The sequence below is a fragment of the Erpetoichthys calabaricus genome, chromosome 6, assembly GCF_900747795.2.
Source record: "Erpetoichthys calabaricus chromosome 6, fErpCal1.3, whole genome shotgun sequence".
Classification (NCBI taxonomy): Eukaryota; Metazoa; Chordata; class Cladistia; order Polypteriformes; family Polypteridae; genus Erpetoichthys; species Erpetoichthys calabaricus.
In genome coordinates, this window is record NC_041399.2 from 46,743,319 (window position 1) to 46,768,242 (window position 24,924).

A 24,924-nucleotide genomic window follows, 5' to 3' on the forward strand; every position below is an offset into this window, starting at 1 on the left:
ATGTAATAATTTTTTCACTTTTCGTCCTGCTTAACTTGCATCTTAAATAAAGCTCTCCTTTGTTAGTGGTTAGATAACTACACAGAACACTAAGTTATGTCTAAAGTGACATGTGGGCACAGCATAAGTGCTTATCTGTCAAATTCATGCCAACTCCATGCCATACTGAAATTGGGCAAGTGGGAATACAAAGAGAAGTTCGGTTATTTAGAGCCAATTTAAAGTTGCCAGGCAACTAAACCTACAGTTTTTTGAGGTATCTGGACATTTGGAAAATCATGGAACATGGACTCTCTAGTTGTAAGATAAAGGTACTAAATACTGTGCTTATTATGCTGCCCACATATAGTAACAATAAATGTTTGCCTCTTGATTACAAAACTACAAACGAGTCTTCACCAGTGTTTAACCGGATATTATGTCAGTGTTAATCTTTTAGAGTTATATAGCTTTTTTAGTGTATTGCAGTCAGAGCATTTTTCATTCCATACATTTAAATTTTGCAAGTTTGTGACATTATCATTCTCATGTTGATTTTTAGATCTTTATCCCAGGCTTTATCCAGAGATATCAGAGTTCATGGGTCTTAGCCTCAAAGAAGATGAAATCCAGCAAAATCTTGCCTTGATTCCTGCTGTTCTTCAGACTGGGGTAATTTGTTTTCTTTTACGTGAAGCAAATATTGCATTTCTTTTGTGAAATGTTGTTAAAGCTGCATTTGTGTCTATAGTTGAGCCTCTACAAATGTCATGTTTTACCTGCAGTAGTGGTATGGTTGGCCGCAGCATACATAGCCTATAGTCATCTTACTAATTGTAAAACATTTTTATGTCAGTAGATAATGCCATCAGGTGAGCTTGATTGCATTCTGTCTACAGTTTTTTTTGTTTTAAATACAATGTTGGAAATTTAATGTGCTCACATGCCATGGACATTTTCTGAGTTACTACTTATAATGTGTTACCTTCCCACATTGTTCTGTATTTGTGAATTTACAGTGGGCATTACAGGAAAAAAAAAGCTAGGTCTCTGTTAATAACCATTTTTGAGAGTACCAAAAACAAACAACAGAATTTATCCAAATTAGATATCAATTGTCTTATGTCTGAATTTAAACCAGAGTGGGATTACACGAGATATACATATTCATTCAAGTTGGAGATAGCATATAAACTAACACTGTAGTTTGTTTACTATATTAAAGACAGTAAATGTTAATTCATTTGTCAAGGCATGAAAAATATCCACATCAGCTAATTCATTATACACAAAAGTATTGTTCTCTAATAATAATGGTTTGGTATATTAAGTGAAAAATGTGTTTAGGTGTGTGAGAGCCATAGGTGCAAAAGTTTGTTAGTATGATGTTTGTTTTTAAAACATTGTCAAGAGGAGTTGGTGAAATGCATTTTACCAGCTTTTATTCATTCAGTTAAATACCAGTGTGAGCTCTATATTGATCTGCAAACTAAAATGCAATGAAAGTTATTTTTCAGATTCATCCCCATCCCCATTATCATTTAATTCTTAATGCAGTTTTGCCTTTTCTTAGATGAAGCTAAACTTAACCAAGTGCATGACAGAAATATAAATATCTGGTGGATAAAAAGAATTTGAAGTGCAGAGTGCAAGAGAAAGATGTTTAAGGTGCTAATAAATCACAGAAAAAGATTAGTAAAGGAGGATAAAAACTTAATACTTAAATGTTATATGTCAATATTAAAAATATATGGAGGATAATATATTTTATGTACAGTGCATCTGGAAAGTATTCAGAGCGCATCACTTTTTCCACATTTTGTTATGTTACAGCCTTATTCCAAAATGGATTAAATTCATTTTTTTCCTCAGAATTCTACACACAACACCCCATAATGACAACGTGAAAAAAGTTTACTTGAGGTTTTTGCAAATTTATTAAAAATAAAAAACTGAGAAATCCCATGTACATAAGTATTCACAGCCTTTGCTCACTACTTTGTCGATGCACCTTTGTCAGCAATTACAGCCTCAAGTCTTTTTGAATATGATGCCACAAGCTTGGCACACCTATCCTTGGCCAGTTTCGCCCATTCCTCTTTGCAGCACCTCTCAAGCTCCATCAGGTTGGATGGGAAGCGTAGGTGCACAGCCATTTTAAGATCTCTCCAGAGATGTTCAATCGGATTCAAGTCTGGACTCTGGCTGGGCCACTCAAGGACATTCACAGAGTTGTCCTGAAGCCACTCCTTTGATATCTTGGCTGTGTGCTTAGGGTCGTTGTCCTGCTGAAAGATGAACCGTCGCCCCAGTCTGAGGTCAAGAGCGCTCTGGAACAGGTTTTCATCCAGGATATGTCTGTACATTGCTGTAGTCATCCATCCATCCATCCATTTTCCAACCCGCTGAATCCGAACACAGGGTCACGGGGGTCTGCTGGAGCCAATCCCAGCCAACACAGGGCACAAGGCAGGGAACCAATCCCGGGCAGGGTGCCAACCCACCGCAGGACACACACACAAACACACCCACACACCAAGCACACACTAGCGCCAATTTAGAATCACCAATCCACCTAACCTGCATGTCTTTGGACTGTGGGAGGAAACCGGAGCGCCCGGAGGAAACCCACGCAGACACGGGGAGAACATGCAAACTCCACGCAGGGTGGACCCGGGAAGCGAACCCGGGTCTCCTAACTGCGAGGCAGCAGCGCTACCACTGCGCCACCGTGCCGCCCTGCTGCAGTCATCTTTCCCTTTATCCTGACTAGTCTCCCAGTCCCTGTCGCTGAAAAACATCCCCACAGCATGATGCTGCCACCGCCATGCTTCACTGTAGGGATGGTATTGGCCTGGTAATGAGCGGTGCCTGGTTTCCTCCAAACGTGACGCCTGGCATTCACACCAAAGAGTTCAATCTTTGTCTCATCAGACCAGAGAATTTTCTTTCTCATTTTCTGAGAGTCCTTCAGGTGCCTTTTGGCAAACTCCAGGCGGGCTGCAGAGATGGTTGTCCTTCTGGAAGGTTCTCCTCTCTCCACAGAGGACCTCTGGAGCTCTGACAGAGTGACCATCGGGTTCTTGGTCACCTCCCTGACTAAGGCCCTTCTCCCCCGTTCGCTCAGTTTAGATGGCCGGCCAGCTCTAGGAAGAGTCCTGGTGGTTTCGAACTTCTTCCACTTACTGATGATGGAGGCCACTGTGCTCATTGGGACCATCAAAGCAGCAGAGATTTTTCTGTAACCTTCCCCAGATTTGTGCCTCGAGACAATCCTGTCTCAGAGGTCTATAGACAATTCCTTTGACTTCATGCTTGGTTTGTGCTCTGACATGAACTGTCAACTGTGGGACCTTATATAGACAGGTGTGTGCCTTTCCAAATCATGTCCAACCAACTGAAGCTGCAGAAACATCTCAAGGATGATCAGGGGAAACAGGATGCACCTGAGCTCAATTTTGAGCTTCATGGCAAAGGCTGTGAATACTTACAGTATGTACATGTGCTTTCTCAATTTTTTTATTTTTAATAAATTTGCAAAAATCTCAAGTAAACTTTTTTCATGTTGTCATTATGGGGTGTTGTCTGTAAAATTCTAAGGAAAAAAATGAATTTAATCCATTTTGGAATAAGGCTGTAACATAACAAAATGTGGAAAAAGTGAAGCGCTGTGAATACTTTCCGGATGCACTGCAGCTTGTAATCTAAAGGTAGTATAACAGCTTTCATTATGGAGCATCACTAGCCGCATGTAATGATCAAGAGAATAACCTGTTGAACAATAGGCCAGCCAGGTTACTAAAATAAACAGTGTACTGTCACACAACTCTTGAATTAAAACTGCTTTACATATAGTCAAGTACGAAAGAATATTTTAAACATATGCTACAACTTTTTAACATTACATATTTATATGTTTACAATCACGTTAACATCCGAACTGGAATGTGCAAGAATGTTATCCAAAGCCTGCAGTAAATTTATGAATGCCAAATTAACCAAGTACAATATACGGGAAAAATCAGAAAGAATACTTTTGCCTAACATCATTGTTTTTTTTAAACACTGCATGTGATTGAAAGTTACCAACATAAAACTATCTTTTTTTGTTTGAACTTCTGTTTACATGCTTAAAAAGATGCTGATGTCAACTAATCCATATATATATATTTGTATGTATGTATACAGTATATATATATATATATATATATATATATATATATATACAAATGTATGTATATATATATATACAAATGTATGTATATATATATACAAATGTATGTATATGTATGTATATATATATATGTATATGTGTATGTGTATATATATATATATATATGTGTATGTGTATATATATATATATATATGTGTATGTGTATATATATATATATATATATATATATATATGTGTGTGTGTGTGTGTGTGTGTGTGTGTGTGTGTTTCACTAGTTAGCATTTCATATTGCTCAGAGATGCACCACTTTCAAAATTGCATCAAATCATTATCTACTGAATTATACAGGTGACCAAATATTAATAATATCTACCAATAAAAGATTTTTTTAATTTTATTGGTTAAAAAAAGCCAATATTTTGTTGAACATAAATACAAACATGGTATAACTTTATAATTACATATACTAGCTACAAGAATACTATTTTCCTTAAGATTTGGCAATAACTTAGCTGAAATTTTGTCATAGCATCAGTTCTCAGGTACAGTCTTAAAGTCATTCAAGAAATGACTGTGTTCTTCCAATCTTCATACAGTAAAATTAAGCATCTCCTTTTACTCATCATTGTGATCAATGTTGCAAATTTTTAAAAAGATAAGCTTGCTGTAAATTTTATAGGTAGGGGTTTCCCTCATTGCTCGTAGAGGAAAATCATTTATATTGGTATTCATCATTACTCATCAATGTTGGTTTCATATCTTGATCAGAAACAGTGATATTGCATTTAAAATTATTATGAGAATTTGAGTGATTTCTCCCAGCGGTATTTTACCTTGATTATTGAATTAATTACAAGTGTTACACATTCAAATGAGTGTTTCACTTTTGCTTATTGGTTAATAGCATTCTTCCATCAATTTGATACTTTAAAAAAAATACAGCTGATGATCATAACGTAAAAATCTTAATTATAAACTCCTTATTCCAGGTGTTACTTTTTGTCTTTTCAGAATAGATACCGTATGGTAACTGTTTTTAGTTTTTAATCTATTAGTGTTTATTATGTTATGTTTTCTTTTAAAGCAGACTGTTCATTTAGTGTATCTGAAGCCATTTCTTTATGTAAGCACAGTACTAAAATTTAGATTTAGAATTTAGAATTAAGATTACTAGGCAAATACATTTTTCTACCGTTTAAGCTGTTATTTTATACAGCATATAAAATATTGCTTTTTGTGTTATCAGAGGTGTTACCGTTTTTGTGCATTTAATATAACATTCTCAAAACTGTTTAATCCAGTTCAGAATTTGCTATGGCCTATCCTGGCAGCCTTGGTTACAAGGCATGAAATAGCCATGCACAGGTCACCTGTTCATTACAAGGATCCCCTTTCCACACACATCCCCCACACTTAAACTCACATTGGCCAATGTGGAATCATCAATTCACCTAACCTGGACATTTTTGGAGATGTGGACAAAACACCTATGAAGACTTCGGGGTAAAACGTGCAAACTGTAGATGGATGGTGACATGCCATGGATTTTAAACCCAGCTTGGTAGATCCTTGAATTAGCAATACTACACACTGTGCCAATGTCCATAAAGTTAATTACATAAAAAATAAATGTTAATGTTAATCACAAAAAGACGTATAGTTCATGAAAAAGACAAAAGAACAACCTTTCCATTTCCTGGCAGTTTTAATTTTATAACCTTTATCTTGAGAGACATGATAATTTGTATACAGTTGTCACTGAGAAGATAAGGCTTTTTTAAGCAAGATTAAGATAAGTGCTTGAGCAATATAACTGTTCTACTTAAAAAGAAAAAGTGTAGGTTGGGGGCGATATGACTGAAATAAGTCAGAAATCACATACAAGGTACGCCTAATATGGGGATGCAAGGCCTGCATATTCATTCTCATACATGGTAGAACACCACAGTCTTTTGACACTTCACAGGTCTGAAGTGTGTCAGTGGTATTGTCTCATTATCACCAGTGATTTCAAACCAGGAAATGAAAGAGCCCTCTATAAAATGTTTAAGTATACAACAGAAGTTTAGACACATAACCAGCTCCATGATTTTTATTTTTTTAACAAAGCCATGGCCGTTCAGTGGAAAGAAAAGTATTTATTTCTTTTTTTGGTCAAATATATCCTGTTTTGAATACATTTATTTATGTTGAAGAAAATCTCAGTGACAACCACAGGGCTTGATAAAACACATCATGCCAGAATATTTAGATTAGCATAAATAAATGTTTATGTTCTTTAAAAACCTATAAATAAACTTTAGGCAATTGGAACTTTCATGAATAAAGTAGCTTGTGGCAGGAGATGCCAGTAAAATGCAGCCCACACATGGAAAAAAAATGAATAGGAAATGCAACCACTTGTTATTTTTGTTTCTTTAATTATCTATGTACACATATACCCTAAGTTCTTGTCAATAAGCCGCGGCTTATTTAAGGAAAAAAGTTGTGAAAATGAAAAAATTGAATATCGGCTTATACATAAGTCCGGCTTATACATCCATCGCGGGGGTTGCGTTCCAGAGCCACCCGCGAAATAAGAATATCCGCGAAGTAGAAACCATATGTTTATATGGTTATTTTTATATTGTCATGCTTGGGTCACAGATTTGCGCAGAAACACAGGAGGTTGTAGAGAGACAGGAACGTTATTCAAACACTGCAAACAAACATTTGTCTCTTTTTCAAAAGTTTAAACTGTGCTCCATGACAAGACAGAGATGACAGTTCTGTCTCACAATTAAAAGAATGCAAACATATCTTCCTTTTCAAAGGAGTGCAAAGCAAGCAGTCAAAAAAAAAATCAATAGGGTTTTTTGGCTTTTAAGTATGCGAAGCACCGCCGGTACAAAGCTGTTGAAGGCGGCAGCTCACACCCCCTCTGTCAGGAGCAGGGAGAGAGAGAGAGAGAGAGAGAGAGAGAGAGAGAGAGAGAGAGAGAGAGAGAGAGATACAGATAAAAAAAATCAATACGTGCCCTTTGAGCTTTTAAGTATGCGAAGCTCCGTGCAGCATTTCTTTCAGGAAGCAGCTGCACACAGCCCCCCTGCTCACACCCCCCTACGTCAGCGCAAGAGAGAGAGAGAGAGAGAGAGAGAGAGAAAGTAAGCTGGATAGCTTCTCAGCCATCTGCCAATAGTGTCCCTTGTATGAAATCAACTGGGCAAACCAACTGAGGAAGCATGTACCAGAAATTAAAAGACCCATTGTCCGCAGAAATCCGCGATATATATTTAAATATGCTTACATATAAAATCACAATTTAAATGACCGCTACGCGCTCGTGTTGACTCGGCGACGCCCAGAGCAGAAAGAACGCGCTCCGGCCGCTCCAACCGCGCCATGCGGGGAGTGAGAGAGACGGCAATATCTCACACTCTCTCCCCCCTTAAAGAAATTAAATGGGCGCGAGTGAGACCACTGACCTCCCTCCCTTCTATTAGTTATAGGTTATAGTACGTTCGGCTTATCCATGAGTCCGGCTTATCTATGATACGATTTTATTTTAAAAATTCGTATGATTTTTGGTCTCCGGCTAATACATGAGTCCGGCTTATAGACAAGAACTTAGGGTAATTGCCTTTTTTAACTTGTATTTGAAACATAAGGTATTCATTCTCTTGACAATTGTGCTGAACAGTGTGTTATATTTAATAATACAAAAGTCATACAGACCTATTTAATAATGCACAAAAAGACTATATATCTGGCTGAAACTAGAATTTGGCTAACTTATTTCACAAATGGTTCTGCATTCCTATTACATTTTTCATGTTTATTCATACTTATAGTTTCTGTTAACATGTTTATAAAACAATATTTCCTGTACAGTTCTGGCAGAGTGGATTTAAATCCTACCCCAATTAGTGTTAATTTTGAGATGTCACATTCTTCATATGTCTGTGAATGGATTTTCTGCCAGCTGTATTTACCTAAATATTCCAAAGTTGTGTGTGTTGATTGCCAACTTTAAGTTGGCCTGGTATAATAGTGTTAGACCAGGGTTAGTCCCTGCCTTGTGCCCATTTGACATAATGTTGGATTAGATGAATACAGTAATAACAGTTGGGTTAATGGCTAAGATTAAACTGCTCTCTGTTATATTAAAGCGTGCTGGATTTCATCATTCTTTTTATAGACGTGCAATTGGTGTTTCTTATATACTGTATATACAGTATATTATTGTGCTGGCTGGGATCATTTTCTTCGTAAAGGAAGGACCGGGGGAGCAGCTATGCACAAGTAAGTACCTCCCTCAGAGTGTTAGGTGGCAGCCCCCCTGGGTTGCAGGGGTGTCTCAGAATACCTCAGGGCTTCATGGGAGCCCTATTGGTTTCCATTGGGGCCCACCAGGGGGAACTGCAGAGCTCTACTTGGTTGGGCTTTCCGTACACCTGGGAGTGACTCCACACCTCGCTATGAACCACTTGGAGAACTCCCAGGTGCAGCATTAAAGGAGATGCCTGCCTTTATTTGGGGAGCTAGAGTTAGGAGGAAGAGAACGAAGCTTGATGGAGGAGGAGTAGAGATGAAAGGACTGAGACAAAGAGAAAGAAGGAAAAGAAAGTGCTGTTTTATTGTGTGGTGAGAACGATTGCAAAGAGTTTTCCACCACAAAATAAAACGTGTGTGGTGCTTGAACTTGTGCCTGGCGTCTGTCCATGTTGGGTTTGGCTGCAGGTGTATATATAGATATAGAGATAGAGATATATAGATATATATAAAATATGCATACACACCCACTATGCATATACTGTGTATATTTTAGTTAATCACTTCCTATAAATTAAAAAAAAAAAAAAATCTCATACTGGTGCTTTACATTATAGTCAATGGGGTATGGAGAAAAAGCTTAAAAACATACCAAATATGTCAATTATTCAAGCCTTTAAGTTTTTTTGTATATCAAAAACCTTTATTTGCTTTAAAAAATCTTATTATATTCACTGAAGATTTTAATAACACACATTTTTCCAATAAGTATGTGTAAACATGAAATATTTCCCAGAAACTTCAGATTCAGTAAAACGTGTTCTGTTTGGTATCTTTGGAACTGTCAGGGGTTGCCTAAGGTCAAGGAAGAACAAAGCCTGATCATGTCACCTTTAAAAAGGTGACAAAGGTCACTGTTACTCAGTTTTGCTCATTGTTCCTAATGCCTTGCATACCACCTGAAGCAAAGGGAAGAGTAATTTGCTTGCTGTAGACAAGAATGTCATGTGCCAGCATTTCCATGTTCTGGAAGAAGCCATTCCACTATGTGCTAAGTGCGCTGAAGGTTTCATCAGAAGAGCAGCAGGTGACCGAACCAGAACAGAACACATCCAGCACGCATCCAGCTGATCCACCTGAGGCTTCTTTTCAGATCTGCCACTCTTACTTTTGCTGAAACTGGCAGCAAACTCAATGTGTGCATCAATGACAGGGTGAATAGAAATAAGATCTGTGCTGCTGGCCATCCAGAAGGGTCCTCTGCTCTCACGTCCTACATGACTTGGCCCTACAGAAGGACAATGTAAGACAAAGCACCACTGCCCTAGTAACAGCTATGTTGGGAAATAGATGCTGGTGTATTGGTGTGGATTATAACATCCAGCGACATGACCCTCTGCCTGCCAATGGCCAGCAAGTTTGTTAGGCTCTTATGCTGGAATGGCATAGTATCCCAAAACTGCAGATTCAAAGTCTCATTGGCTTTCTGCACTGAAGCTGTTAAGTAGCGGATGCTGTAAGACAAAATTTGAAATAACAGCTGACGGAATTTGAAATAATAGCTGAAAAGCAAATACTGCATCTCACACGATTTATCATTATATTTTGAATCTTATTCCGTTTTTAGCTTTATTAGATTAACCTGTTTGCTTCATTTTTGGTGTTTCCTTTTTTTGGTGACAACATTAAGTGCAATATATATACTGTATTAGCTGTGCTCCGCCTGAGTATTAGTGAAAAAGGACAGTGAGGAGGGCCCTGCCTGGCTGCCTACTCCTGACGTCGCGCTTCCCCCTCCACTTGGCCCGCAGCCTCTGTCTCAGATTAGCGCAAATATATCGCTTCTGCAAGCAAACTATGATTCTTAGCGCAATGAGAGAAGTCGCAAAATCAACAATCAAGCAAAGCAAACAATCAAATTATAGAAAGAAACTTGATCTAAATTCGTGAAGTAGTTCTCTCGTGAAAAGCAGACAGACATACAGACAGACATTGGATTTTATATATATATATAGAGAGAGAGATAGTGAATGTATTTAATGCAACCTTTTTCTTTTGACTCATTAATTCATTAAAGAAATTGCAGTAATTATAGATTTGTATGTTGCTACAGTTTTGCCTCCTATAGGAGTGGGTTTATTTTTTAGTTTTTGTTTATGCTAGTTCAGTATCACATTATGAAATACAAGACTCATAATGTGTTTTTTGTTTAAGTTGCCCCTGTTTGCAGCTAAACTGGCATTTTTTAAAAATCCTGCTAAATATAAAATGTACATAGATGTACATTGTAACCCCTTTTGGCATCTTTATTGTTGTGGATGTACAGTTCCTTGTATTTAGTTGTGCTTTAGGGGCTCTTATTATCTCAATTTTTTCTCACAAACATAGAAGTATGTAATCTGTAGTAATCTTTAAAATACTGTACATTATATTTAGAAACACTTAATACCTAAGTTGCTTGTTTTATTTTTAAATGAAGGAAATAGCAGCTCGACCATCAGCATTAAATTACATGATTGCACCAGTAACTGGAAATGATGCAGGAGTTCTAAGAGCTGAAATCAAACAGGGAATTCGAGAAGTAGTTCTGTGCAAAGACTTTGAGGGAAAAATTGGATTACGCTTGAAATCTGTTGACAACGTAAGTAGTGCTCCAAGACTAATTGTACACGGTCTATTAAATATGGCTATGAATAGGTACTTTGAAAATCAAATTATTACATTGCATAAACATTTTAATTGTTTATTTTTTAATTTTAATTGGGATGTACAATATGGTACTCTTGATTAGAGGTGATGTGTGACATTCATTTATTTTTATGAAAAAATGTGTAGAATAATTCTATTTCTAAGAGCAGGAAGCCTTAAGGAGCTTTCTTCAGTAGATCATGCAATCTATTTTCTACAGCTCCATATTCTTAATGCTTAGGTTTCATTAAAAAAAAAGAAAAGAATAAGCTATTACAATTTTGTTCCCTGGAGCATTTCAGCTATAATAATAATTATCTGGATCATTTTTGCATGATTTTCAACTAATTTCAAAAGTTGATTTCTTAATGGCCCTTGTGCTCTTACAGTTAGAAACAATGGCATTGCTGTTTGTACTTTCTGTAAAGTGTAATAAAAGAATATCAATTTGATACAAACCTTTTTTCAGCATTTATGCTGCATGACTCGCACCTTTGTGCCATCCAGTACTAGAGCTTGCTACTCACTTATTTTGTTTTTAAATCCAAATATGTAATATGTCTTTGTGATGGTGAAATGTCAGAAAGTTACTATATAAAATGTTATTAATTTGATTGATACTGACAAGTGTTTTGTGAAGTAATGACAGTATGTTTTTGTTTTGACCCACTTAGGGGATTTTTGTTCAGCTTGTTCAATGCAACTCACCAGCAGCTTTGGCTGGCATGAGATTTGGAGATCAGGTGTTGCAGATCAATGGAGAGAATTGTGCAGGATGGTCTACAGACAAAGCTCATAAAATTCTTAAGCAAGCATCTGCAGAAAGGATTACATTTGTTGTTCGTGACAGGTGGGAGAGCCCTTACTACTGTAATAATTAAAGATTGTTATATTGCTGAGCTTTTCATATTCCACTATTTACACATTGGTCAGAATTTTCCCCTATCATTTCATTTTGACAGACCTTTTGAACGAACCATCACTTTGCACAAAGACTACAATGGACATCTTGGATTTGTTTTTAAAAAAGGCAAGATAAGCTTCATTGTGCAAGATAGCTCTGCTGCTAGAAATGGTCTTTTGACAGAACACAACATTTGTGAAATCAATGGACAAAATGTCATTGGACTAAAGGTAAACAGTCTCTATTGCGGGGAAAATATATTTACACTATCTTCAAATGCTTATTAATCTTTTAAAGTATCAGCATTATAAATATGAGTCTGCATCTGTTAGTTGACCTAATTTTGTTCTAGCAACACTGGCATCCTTCAGTGATTAAAAATACACTGTCAGTTTGATTGATAATTCTAACGTTCTCTAGAGGGAATGTCTCTTTGAGGCTGTGTTTCTACATGGTTTGTGATCAACTGATATCTGATCACGTGAGCGAGTACATCATTAGGTCATGGTGCAGTAACTTAATTCTGGTTTGAAAAACCATACCTTACTTCAGCATTTATGTTATTTACTTCTTTCTTTCTTGTACTGTGTAATTCTATAAACCTTATATGTAGTGATGAAGTACATAATAAATAAGAAATGAATATTTTCATTTTTTTTTTAAAGCAAACTTAATTTTATTGATATTGTTAAATTACAGTATGTTTTGTGTACATCAGCTAGAGCCAAACGTCATTTGGTTAATGTACTATCTGTAACAGGTTCCTCAATGTTTGTTCTCTTTTTATTAAACAAAAAAACAGTAAAGAGTCAGGTATACTTCAGATCCAAAGAAAAAGTCCCCATCTCTTATTCTGTTCTTTTATCACGTCTTACTGTGGGTTAGAAATCTTACATTGTGCTATGTTCCTCTCTTGCTTTACTACCTGTAGTGTAGATAAATATACATTAGGGTATTTAAATTAACATTCTATAAAGGATACTTTAAGTAGACTTGTAGGAAGAAATGCTCTTTATAAAATCTGTTTCTTTATACTTTGTTATTTACTAAATTAACATAAATATAAAAGTAATATAGCACGTTACTATTTTTGTACGTTTCGCTGACATCTTTTGCCATTTTTACTTCCAAAATCATTATTTTTTTACAATGTTTTGCAGACATTTATTACACTTGGTGCACAGGCAGGATAAGTGACTTGATCAGGGTCAGACAGTACATCAGTGGTGGGTATTGAACTGGTGACATTGGGGTATTAAGTCCACCTCCGTAGCAACCACACCACAGTGTCTGTTTTCACAAACCGATAAAACGTCCTAAAAGATTAATTTTCTTAATGCTTTACACTGCATCTGTTGGTTTGATAGGAAAAATATTGAACTATTACTACTGGTATGAAATTGGTCTTCTTAAATTATATTTTATTCATTTTTAGGATCCTCAGATCTCTGACATTCTTAGTTCAGCAGGAGGTGTAATAACTATGACAATAATGCCTTCATTCATCTTTGACCATATGATTAAAAAGTAAGTATATTTTATTTTATTGAACTATATTAGGCATTTTCAGTGTAGTATATTTGCTTTACATTTTGCTTAAAAATTATTCTGCTTTCCTATTGATGTTCTGTCTTTTTTTTATTCTTAACATACTAAATAAAAGCAGTGCCTTTAAGGAAAGCAACATTGCTTTAATATAGTCTAATTTTGTATTATGTGGAGATGCAGAAGATCAAGTATTAAGCTAGTTATGCTTTGAAATCAGAGGCATCTGTATTCATAATCAAATACAAAATTACTAGAAACTGAGACTCTGCAGACATCCATATAGTTTTGGATCTGTGGTATTAAATAAACTGAAAGTAGAGGATATATAGGGTGGTCCAGATCTAATTATGCAATTTTCATTGCTCTGTAACTTACGTTTATTACATAGAGAATTCACAGAACCTGCCCTGCACATAGAGATTTCACTTAAAATTATTTTTATTGCTGATAGATGGCAGCACCTGCCCTGAATTCCAAAATGGTGGGGAGATGGTTGTCAGTCGAACAGTTGCATAGTTAGATCTGGACCACCCTGTACAGTAGGTTCTGGAGAATATTCTAGAATTTCACTCTTCTTTACTACCAGAGCTAAAGCAGTCATCTGTAGTTTGAAATAATGTGAATGAGTTCAGCTTTACTATTTACACACTAATCAGTATTTTTTTTTTGTTTAATTTAATGTGTTACCATTAATTCAGAATCTCACTTTTGATTTGCTGATAATTTTTTTGGCATGTTAGATGTTGAGGAGAATTATCTACAGATGATCTTCTGTGTTTTAGTGGAACTGTCATGCATACCGTATTTTAAAACCTACTATGAGCACTAAACTCAGAGAAAATTATTATACAGGTAGAACACCATTTTAAAAATGACCGATACATTTCCAGGGCAAATTTGAGATCCTTTTCATGTCTGTATTTCAAATTAATAAAATGAAGTATTTACAGTAATTTTCAATTAATTGCGGTTGTAATGGTTTTATTTAAATGCTAACTCTTGATTTTATTTTAGGATGTCATCAAAGATTATGAAGAGCCTCATGGATCACTCAGTTCCAGAAGTTTAGTGTACGGCAGTCTTTGACATTCTTGGAAGATCAGCCATTTAGCTGGCCCTGGCCTGCAGTTCTCTGTCTTTATCCTCCAGGTTGCTGCCTCTGTGTATTTTCAGCAGTTTCATATCATGCAAGCAAGCATTTAGCTAAGGGGCCACTGCATGAATGAATTACTAAAATGCACAACACTGATCTGTATATACAGTTCTGAATGCTGTCCTTTCTATATTCTACAGATAATCTGTGCCTAAATGCAGGGTGTTAGGGTCTTTAAAAAATAAAATCATGTAGGTTGGTAATACAGTAATGTAATAAAATGGAAACCATGACAAAAGCATAAATATATTTGGTTACACCACTAATACTAGTTTTATTATGCTGCTCTCTTCATTTATTTTGAAAATATTTTAGTTTTTGCTGTTTTGTTTTTAAAAAGCTTACAAAGTTATTTTTCCTCCACAGAATCATAGTTAATTAAGTCATTATTATTTTGGATATTGGACAGCATGGTAGCACAGTGAATAGTTCATAGTGCCGGAGATTTTGCTCAAGCATTTGGATACTCTCAGGGGACAATAGCTTCTTCTGCATTACAAAGACAAGCAGGTTAGCTTAATAAATTACTGTAAATTGGCTTTAAAAGGCACTAATATATATATAAATAAACTTTAATATTATTATATATAGAAATGTTGATGTTTTGGTGTGTTTTCATGTCATACAGTAAAACAGTTGTATGTCCTGTGCATTTTGAGATAAGCTCCAGCTCCATGTGACACTTTAATGGACTTAACAAGGTCTAGACAACAAATGATTGGAGATATATATCTAATATAAATTTATTTATTTATTTTAACCAAATTCACTCTCTAAATTTCAAGGAAGCTATTTTGACAAGTGATTTGAATCTATACATTTGTGTTCATGGTATATGCTGTAATTAAAATAATTAAGATTTATTCAATATAAAGTCTAAACATACATCGACATAAACATAGATATCTTATTCTGGAAATTTTAATACTTTTGGGGGGTTGACAAGTATTTTACTACATACAGTAACAACTATAACCATTTGGTACTGGTGTATCTCATCTCAGGTTAGAGTAGTTTAGAGAAGACTCTGTATATAGCATACAGATTTGGATTCTTTCTAGACTTAATTCTGTATATTATCACAAATTTACATGCAAAGCTCATGTAATTGAAAATCTTGAGACACGAATCAGTTTATACAGTGATAGTACGGGGTGTGCGCATGCCTGTGAGATTTATTGTTGCATGTTCATTATGATAGCTAGTCTTTGAAGATATTTTGTCAGTAAGCAGTTATTGATGAATGAGCATATCCCCCCAAATACAAACACACACACAATCCTCTGGTACTGATTTGTGCTGAACAAGAGGCCCAGTGTCTTTCCAGGGTTACATGCATTTTCTTTCAGTCTGCAACTTGTCATACTTTAAGTTGTATTTTGACCTTTGACCCCTCTGAATGTTGATTGGATACTTGGCGGATGCCCTGGCTGGGATACTGGTTGTTCTTGTAAGTTTACATATTTCTGGCAGAATCTGTAAAATGTTAGCCATTTTTGGAAAATAGGAATGATCAGACAAAACACTATTCTTTTGTTTAGAAGCAGTGCTCAGGTGAAACTACAGTATTTGTCATCACAGAATTGTGTCTGTCCATTAGTAATCCTAATGTTAAATGAAATCACACAGAAGTTTAAGTAACATTGAATGTTAATGTTATATGCCTGATAATATACACACATTGGTTAAGATGGCTATGAAGGTAAGTACCCATACCCGTGCCTTGTTTGATTGGCTATTTTATAGACATTAATTACAGTGAGTTTTTTTTTTAGCTCTTCAGAAACCCTTATGTATTTCAGTCAGGGCTGTACTTCTTTTGCTAGCTACTGAAGCATGGAGAAAGAAAGAGAATTGTCAAAGGATCTGTGAGAAAAAGCAGTTCAACTTTATAAATCAGGAAAAGGATATAACAAGATATCCAGTGATTTGAACATGCAAATCATTAGAGTTCAAAATCTGATCAAGAAGTGGAAAAATAGGTTGTTATGTTAACACCAAGCCACTATTTGTTAGGCCAAGAAAGTTTTCAGACACAGCTGCCAGGAAAATTGTTCAAAATGTCAAGAAAAACTGCAAGCAACTTCAACTGAAATACAGGCTTCTCTGAAATAGTGTAGTTGCTGTTTCAGCATGCACAGTAAGGAGATACTTGAATAGAAACTGTTTGCAAGTCAAAGTCATTGCTGCACCAATGCCAGAAAACAGCCTGCTGACAATACACCAAACAGCATTTAGAGAAGCTATAAAACATCTGAAATGAAATCATTTAGAGTGATGAGGCCAAAATTTAACTGTATGGTCACCACCATGAATGTTATGTTTGGAGAGAAATCAACAAGTCCTGTGAATAGAGCCTCACCATCTGTATTGTAAAGCATGGAGATGGATCTCGGCTGTTTTTGTGGGTGAGGAAATTTATTTCAGATTGCAGGCAAGTTGAACATCATTTGTTTTCACAAAATATTAGAGGGAAATTTGCATTCATCCACCTGAAAGCTGCGTGTGAGGTGCACTTTCCAACATGACATTGATCCGAAACATAAGGCCAAGTTGGCCCTTCAGTGGCTTCAGCAGAAAAAAGTAAAGGCTTTGCCATGGTCATCACGGACTCCTGACCTCAACATCATTGAGCCATTTTAAAGAGATCTCAAACATGAAGTTCATGCAAGACAACTAAAAGAATTTACAGAACCTGAATTTTTTTTTTTGCTGAGGAAAATGGACGGCTTTACCACCTGAGAAAATAAAGGGCCTCACTCACAGCTATCATAAAAGACAGCAAGCCACCATTGATGCTTAATGGGTCAATACACAATACTAAGATTAAAGTGTAGGCAAACTTTTGAACAGGATCATCTTATTATTTCCTTTATAGCTGAGTTTTGTTTAATGATTTTAGTATTCTGTGATGTGCAATAGTTTCATTTGAATCCCGTTAAAAATAAATGTGTTTTGTCTGATCACTCAATGTTTCTTTAAAAATCATACACATCTTACAAACTGACAGGGTATGTAAACTTCTGGCCACAACTGTATACATGGTCCTTTAATGTTTGCAGTACATGAGTTAAGATGCTTAGCCAACGTTTTTTGTGCATGCGCTAGTAATAACTCAATAATAAATTTATTTAAATAAAGTGATTATGATTGCAGTATATATTGATTGATATTCCCAAAGGATTTTATTTTCATGTGGCTGTCGAGGGTCTTTCAAAGGAAGGCGGCCTGTAAAATACTGTATATTCAGAAGTGGTGGATTATAATGCAGCCAGTCTATACTTTAGAGATTAAAGTTTTTCTGCTAAGTAAATGTAGAAATATTATGCAGATTCTGAAGACTAGCTATTATGAAACGCATCTATAAGTAATGTGCAGATGTGGAGCTGGATTTGGTGTATGCAAATAACAATAATCATGAATTGTAGTCCTTGTCAATTTGAAGAATTTCAAAAATAATGAAAATTATGAAGTATTACTGAACCCAAATGTTAGTTTTATTTGCTTAATTAGTTCATGGATGGGCGGCACGGTGGCGCAGTGGGTAGCGCTGCTGCCTCGCAGTCGGGAGATCTGGGGACCCGGGTTCACTTCCCGGGTCCTCCCTGCGTGGAGTTTGCATGTTCTCCCCGTGTCTGCGTGGGTTTCCTCCGGGCGCTCCGGTTTCCTCCCACAGTTCAAAGACATGCAGGTTAGGTGGATTGGCGATTCTAAATTGGCCCTAGTGTGTGCTTGGTGTGTGGGTGTGTTTGTGTGTGTCCTGCGGTGGGTTGGCACCCTGCCCGGGATTGGTTCCCTGCCTTGTGCCCTGTGTTGGCTGGGATTGGCTCCAGCAGACCCCCGTGACCCTGTGTTCGGATTCAGTGTTTTGGAAAATGGATGGATGGATGGATAGTTCATGGATAAGTGCAGTGTACAGTGAGGCTGCTTTTTGTCACGTGTATGAGTTTTTCTTACTTTGCATTTTTTATTTTTATTAATTTTTTCATGATTAATAACTTTCTTTATGCTCAAATTTAAGCTGTGGATTAATGTAAAATGAGCAGAATGTTGCACAGTAATTTTGTTTTGATGCAGCAGACCATGTAAGAATAAAATAAAAAATTCAGAAATGGCATAGCATATACCAGTAGCACACGTTTGTGGGCTGACTTCTCTATTTATGACTTAAGGTGTGAGAAATCCAGTGAAAGAATCACACCATGATGAGATCAGCACAACAGTTCAAATACTCGTTGGGCGATTGATTCTATAAAATGGGCATTCCCATGCAATCATTCATTGACAGAGTAGACCACGTGTCATCATGGTAGTCAGTTTACTGAGTGAGTGCGTTTTTTCAGTTGAAATCCTGCACACCACAGGATTTCACGAATGGGAAACATAACTGGCAAGGGAGTAAGAAGTACCTCAAGTAAGCTGAATTTTGTGGTTTCTATTAAGTAAAATAAAGTTACACGCTTTAATGGACATTCCATTGCAAGTATTCTTGTTTGTCACGGCACTGAAGAGTGTCAAAATGTTGCATTTTACTTGGAATGCAAGTAAAAGTTTCATTAATCCTCTGCACACATGACATGACAATACTATTACTGGGCGAGAGAAAAATGTGCTGCTCTACTGTACTTGCATATTCATATACTAGGAATGAGTTCAGTAGTAGTTTTAATAAATTAGATTTGTTCACTAAGTGAGTCAGTTTAACATTACGTCTGAATTTCTGCACAAATATTTTTCTGAAAAAGTCAACGCACCTTTCAAAAGGCACTAACAACCTGGCATAGGGTGAAAAGGACACACATTTATAACGATGTTAAGAGCAGATGTACTTTACTTTTTATATTTCTATTGCAGACTCATCCCAAACATTTACAGTTTGTGTGTGCCACCCAACACATATAACAAACAAAACCCCCAAAAAACCAGACGATCTCACTGTTGTGTGCTTAACTGAACTCTTTCATATTTGTCTAAAACTGAAATAAGGTGGTGTCTTACAGTTTTATTCCTATTAGTACGTTTGCATTGTATTTTCTGCCTTAAAAGAAAATCTGAAAACCACCTTGTGAGTTTCTCTAATACTTTAGTTTTTCTGACCTTTTGTCTTAAAGTGCTTTGAACAAAAATATAAGTTGTATGAAAGATTTCAGGATTCATTTTCAGTACGAGGTAAGCTTGCATTGTCTGGTGGAGTTTGCTGTTTGCAGACATTTGTTTTTTGAAATGTTTTTCACTTCACACTTGCTTTATTAATAAGGAAATGTACCTTTATGTGTAAATAGTAATAACACTAAAGTTTCTAAAACGAGAATATTTTTAAGAGTTTGTTAATTGTTTGTTAATGGGGGAGCAACTTGTTTATTTTACTGAACATAAAGTCAGATGTTGATGTGCTGAACCTTTTGTTTTCTTGCTGCTTTTTAGTTTGACTTGAAGATGTTCATTTTGTGATACTAAGAAATTGTGAACATGTCATCATTTTTATTGGTTTTGCTTTAAAATAAAAGTGTCCTGTTCTGAACATTCAACCGTGAATGCACATTTCTCTTCAACTGTCTAGATATTAAATACGTATCTCATCATTATTAAAAATGATTCTTGGTGCAGGGTTTTTTTTTTCTTTTTATTTCCTGTAGAATTCATGTTTCCATCCCTAGTGAGCTGGACAGACCTTCATTGTATTTATTCATCTCTGGTAGATAATTCTTATTTTAACCTGATTCTTGTGTCAGGCAGTGTTGTTGACCGTAGTACTTTGAGGACTTCCCAATCTTGACAATATTCTGTACACATTAGATGAGTAGACTTTAACAAGTTATCTTAGGCTGAATGGCCTATTGTACTCATTTAGGAATTTAGAACTTCATATGAATATCTTAGGCTGCGTCAGGTTTAACCGTGTCCCATTTTTAATTCTACCTTAGGCATTGATTAGGCGGAGTGGTGGCTCTGAGGCTAGGGATTTACACTGGTAATCGGAAAGTTGCCAGTTCGAATCCCATAAACGCCAAAAGTGACTCTACTCTATTGGGCCCTTGAGCAAGGCCCTTAACCTGCAATTGCTCCGTCCTGGGTATGACGTTAATCTCCATCCAACCCTGCATGGAAAACCTGGGGGTTGGTGGCAGAATTGGCACTCCAGCCACCATAAAACACCTCACACTGGTCCATTCCATCTGAACTTGTGTGGTGCTGAGGTGTCACCTGTCTCATGGCTGCACTCGGGTCCTAATCTGGGATCCTGAGTTCTTTTGTCATGTGATGGGCGCGGCAATGCGCTGGATCAGCGTGCGCTCCTATTCAGAGTGTGTTGTGGTGTTTTACTAAATACAGACTATCCTCTCATTTTATTTAGACTGACACGTTCTGAATTTTTTGTCCTCCCTAAGAACTATAACAAGGAGAAGAAGAGTTTATTCCAAAACAGCAAAATAAAGATTTAGCAATTTGAAATGTTCAAATGATGCAATCTGGTGTAAAATACCAAAGCATATTTACTGGCATGAAAACATCATAAGTACTGTATGTTACAAATACAGATCCTCAGTACAGCAGTTTAACATCCTAAACCCTACAGGTACACACACAACTGAAAAGACCTGTAGGTTAAGGCCAAAACTGGAACCCTAACGATGGCAGGACTCAGCCTTCTGTCCATTTCAGTTACTAAAGGGGAATTTAGCGTTTGTAATCACGGTTTTTCTAATAATGCAATAGCAGAGCTGACAAACTACTCTTTTGTAATGCTGTGTTCAAATTACTCACACAGGCCAGCCGTAAAGATGCATATGGTGAGCAAAGACCTGAAGATCACAGTAAGCCAGCGCCAGGGTTTTGTATCCAGAGAGCTCTGAAACTGACAGACTATAAAGGGAGGTGTACTGTACAATGATGCAACCCGAGAACATAATGGTAGGTAATAAATGAAAGAGGCTTCTGTGTTCAGTACAAGGTGAAGTAATCTGATCAGATGGTCAGAGAATCCTCCCATGAGGGATTTCTTTTTTCATAGAGAGTGTTTGGACTTGAAGCTCCATTGTGTCGTTGATTGTACTGTATATGCTAATTTCAAAAGAGGCATAGATTTTAATGGTCTTCATACTAGGCTGTGATTGCCAGTGTTGGGAAGGTTGGTGTTCCTCATTTACATTTTTGAACATCTCATTTATACTTTGTTTGTAATTCCTTTATCCAATTATTAAAACACACGGACAAAAACAATTGTTGGGTGTACAGCTGAGAAATCCCTTCTACACAGGCCACTGACTGAGCAGCAAAACTGTGTTTGAATTGCAGTTGTTTGGTCAAGAAATCTTCCTAAAGTAGCCATTCTAGCAGTGCATCCACACGCTGCAAGGACCTGTCATCAGCAGCAGGAAAACATTAATGGCCTCATCCTTCTTCACTTATTGTAACATGGAGAATCCGGCTACATACCTGGCCAGTATTTGTCAAGCATCTCACGATTACTCCTGGGAATTTCACTGAATTCTAACTAGGATGAGAATCTGTCCTTCCCCATTGTAGGACATGAGAAGTAGTTCTGAAGCATCCTACATGGACTCCTAGCTAGGAGTACGAGTTCAACGAATGACATCAAGAATATTACGGCACCCGAACAGCAAAATGCCACTCATGAAGGCATTTTGTAGTTTTCTGATACTGATGCTAAGGGTTCACCACAAAGATTATAATAATAATAATCATAAAATGAATAATAATACATGTTCTCCCCGTGTCTGCGTGGGTTTCCTCCCACAGTCCAAAGACATGCAGGTTAGGTGAATTGGCGATCCTAAATTGGCCCTAGTGTGTGCTTGGTGTGTGGGTGTGTTTGTGTGTGTCCTGCGGTGGGTTGGCACCCTGCCCGAGATTGGTTCCTGCCTTGTGCCCTGTGTTGGCTGGGATTGGCTCTAGCAGACCCCTCCATGGATATGCCTCCCTAGATCATCACTGACCCACCACTAAATCGGTCATGCTGAACGATGTTACAGGCAGCATAACGTTCTCCACGGCTTCTCCGGACCATTTCACGTCTGTCACATGTGCTCAGGGTGGCAATTGCCAATTGAGCTCCACGATGCTAGGCAGTGAGCACAGGGCCCACTAGAGGACGTCACTCCCTCAGGCCACCCTCATGAAGTCTGTTTCTGATTGTTTGGTCAGAGACATTCACACCAGTGGCCTGCTGTAAGTCATTTTGTAGGGCTCTGGCAGTGCTCATCCTGTTCCTCCTTGCCCAAAGGAGCAGATGCCATTCTGTTGATGGGTTAAGGACCTTCTATGGCTCTGTCCAGCTCTCCTAGAGTAACTGCCTGTATCCTGGACTCTCCTCCATGCCCTTGAGACTCTGCTGGGAGACACAGCAAAACTTCTGGCAATGGCACATATTGATGTGCCATCCTGGAGAAGTTGGACTACCTGTGTCACCTCTGTAGGGTCCAGGTATCGCCTCATGCTACCAGTAGTGACACTAACCGTAGCCAAATGCAAAACAAGTGAGGAAACAGAAAAGATAAGGAGGAAAAATGTCAGTGGCCTCCACCTGTTAAACCATTCCTGTTTTGGGGGTCATCTCATTGTTGCCCCACTAGTGCACCTGTTGTTAATTTCATTAACACCAAAGCAGCTGAAACTGATTAACAACTCCCTCTGCTACTTACAGTGCATCTGGAAAGTATTCACAGCGCATCACTTTTTCCACATTTTCTTATGTTACAGCCTTATTCCAAAATGGATTAAATTCATTTTTTTCCTCAGAATTCTACACACAACACCCCATAATGACAACGTGAAAAAAGTTTACTTGAGATTTTTGCAAATTTATTAAAAATAAAAAAACTGAGAAATCCCATGTACATAAGTATTCACAGCCTTTGCCGTGAAGCTCAAAATTGAGCTGAGGTGCATCCTGTTTCCCCTGATCATCCTTGAGGTGTTTCTGCAGCTTAATTGGAGTCCACCTGTGGTAAATTCAGTTGGTTGGACATGATTTGGAAAGGCACACACCTGTCTATATAAGGTCCCACAGTTGACAGTTCATGTCAGAGCACAAACCAAGCATGAAGTCAAAGGAATTGTCTCGAGGCACAAGTCTGGGGAAGGTTATAGAAAAATTTCTGCTGCTTTGAAGGTCCCAATGAGCACAGTGGCCGCCATCATCCGTAAGTGGAAGAAGTTTGAAACCACCAGGACTCTTCCTAGAGCTGGCCGGCCATCTTAACTGAGTGATCCGGGGAGAAGGGCCTTAGTCAGGAAAGGTGAGCAAGAACCTGATGGTCACTCTGTCAGAGCTCCAGAGGTCCTCTGTGGAGAGAGGAGAACCTTCCAGAAGAACAACCATCTCTGCAGCAATCCACCAATCAGGCCTGTATGTTAGAGTGGCCAGACGGAAGCCACTCCTTAGTAAAAGGCACATGGCAGCCCGCCTGGAGTTTGCCAAAAGCCACCTGAAGACTCTTAGACCGTGAAAAAGAAAATTCTCTGGTCTGATTAGACAAAGATTGAACTCTTTGGTGTGAATGCCAGGCGTCACATTTGGAGGAAACCAGGCACCGCTCATCACCAGGCCAATACCATCCCTACAGTGAAGCATGGTGGTGGCAGCATCATGCTGTGGGGATGTTTTTCAGCGGCAGAGACTGGGAGACTAGTCAGGATAAAGGGAAAGATGACTGCAGCAATGTACAGAGACATCCTGGATGAAAACCTGCTCCAGAGCGCTCTTGACCTGGGACTGGGGCGACGGTTCATCTTTCAGCAGGACAACGACCCTAAGCACACAGCCAAGATGTCAAAGGAGTGGCTTCAGGACAACTCTGTGAATGTCCTTGAGTGGCCCAGCCAGAGCCCAGACTTGAATCCGATTGAACATCTCTGGAGAGATCTTAAAATGGCTGTGCACCGACGCTTCCCATCCAACCTGATGGAGCTTCAGAGGTGCTGCAAAGAGGAATGGGCGAAACTGACCAAGGATAGGTGTGCCAAGCTTGTGGCATCATATTCAAAAAGACTTGGGGCTGTAATTGCTGCCAAAGGTGCATCGACAAAGTATTGAGCAAAGGCTGTGAATACTTATGTACATGGGATTTCTCAGTTTTTTTATTTTTAATAAATTTACAAAAACCTCAAGTAAACTTTTTTCACGTTGTCATTATGGGGTGTTGTGTGTAGAATTCTGAGGAAAAAAATGAATTTAATCCATTTTGGAATAAGGCTGTAACATAA

The 24,924-nt window shown here is 37.6% G+C and overlaps 1 protein-coding gene across 1 annotated transcript in view; it reads left to right on the top strand.

The window, feature by feature from the left end:
- sdcbp (syndecan binding protein (syntenin)) overlaps window positions 1-20,218 on the top strand; it is a 48,452-nt gene extending 28,234 nt beyond the window's left edge. Inside the window, exons 5-10 of the mRNA XM_028803558.2 lie at window positions 542-651; window positions 10,884-11,045; window positions 11,767-11,942; window positions 12,055-12,226; window positions 13,432-13,523; window positions 14,559-20,218. Of these exons, the coding sequence (XP_028659391.1) occupies window positions 542-651; window positions 10,884-11,045; window positions 11,767-11,942; window positions 12,055-12,226; window positions 13,432-13,523; window positions 14,559-14,613 (767 nt within the window). The 3' untranslated portion in view covers window positions 14,614-20,218. The remainder of the gene's footprint in view (window positions 1-541; window positions 652-10,883; window positions 11,046-11,766; window positions 11,943-12,054; window positions 12,227-13,431; window positions 13,524-14,558) is intronic.
- The last annotated feature ends 4,706 nt before the right edge of the window (window positions 20,219-24,924 follow it).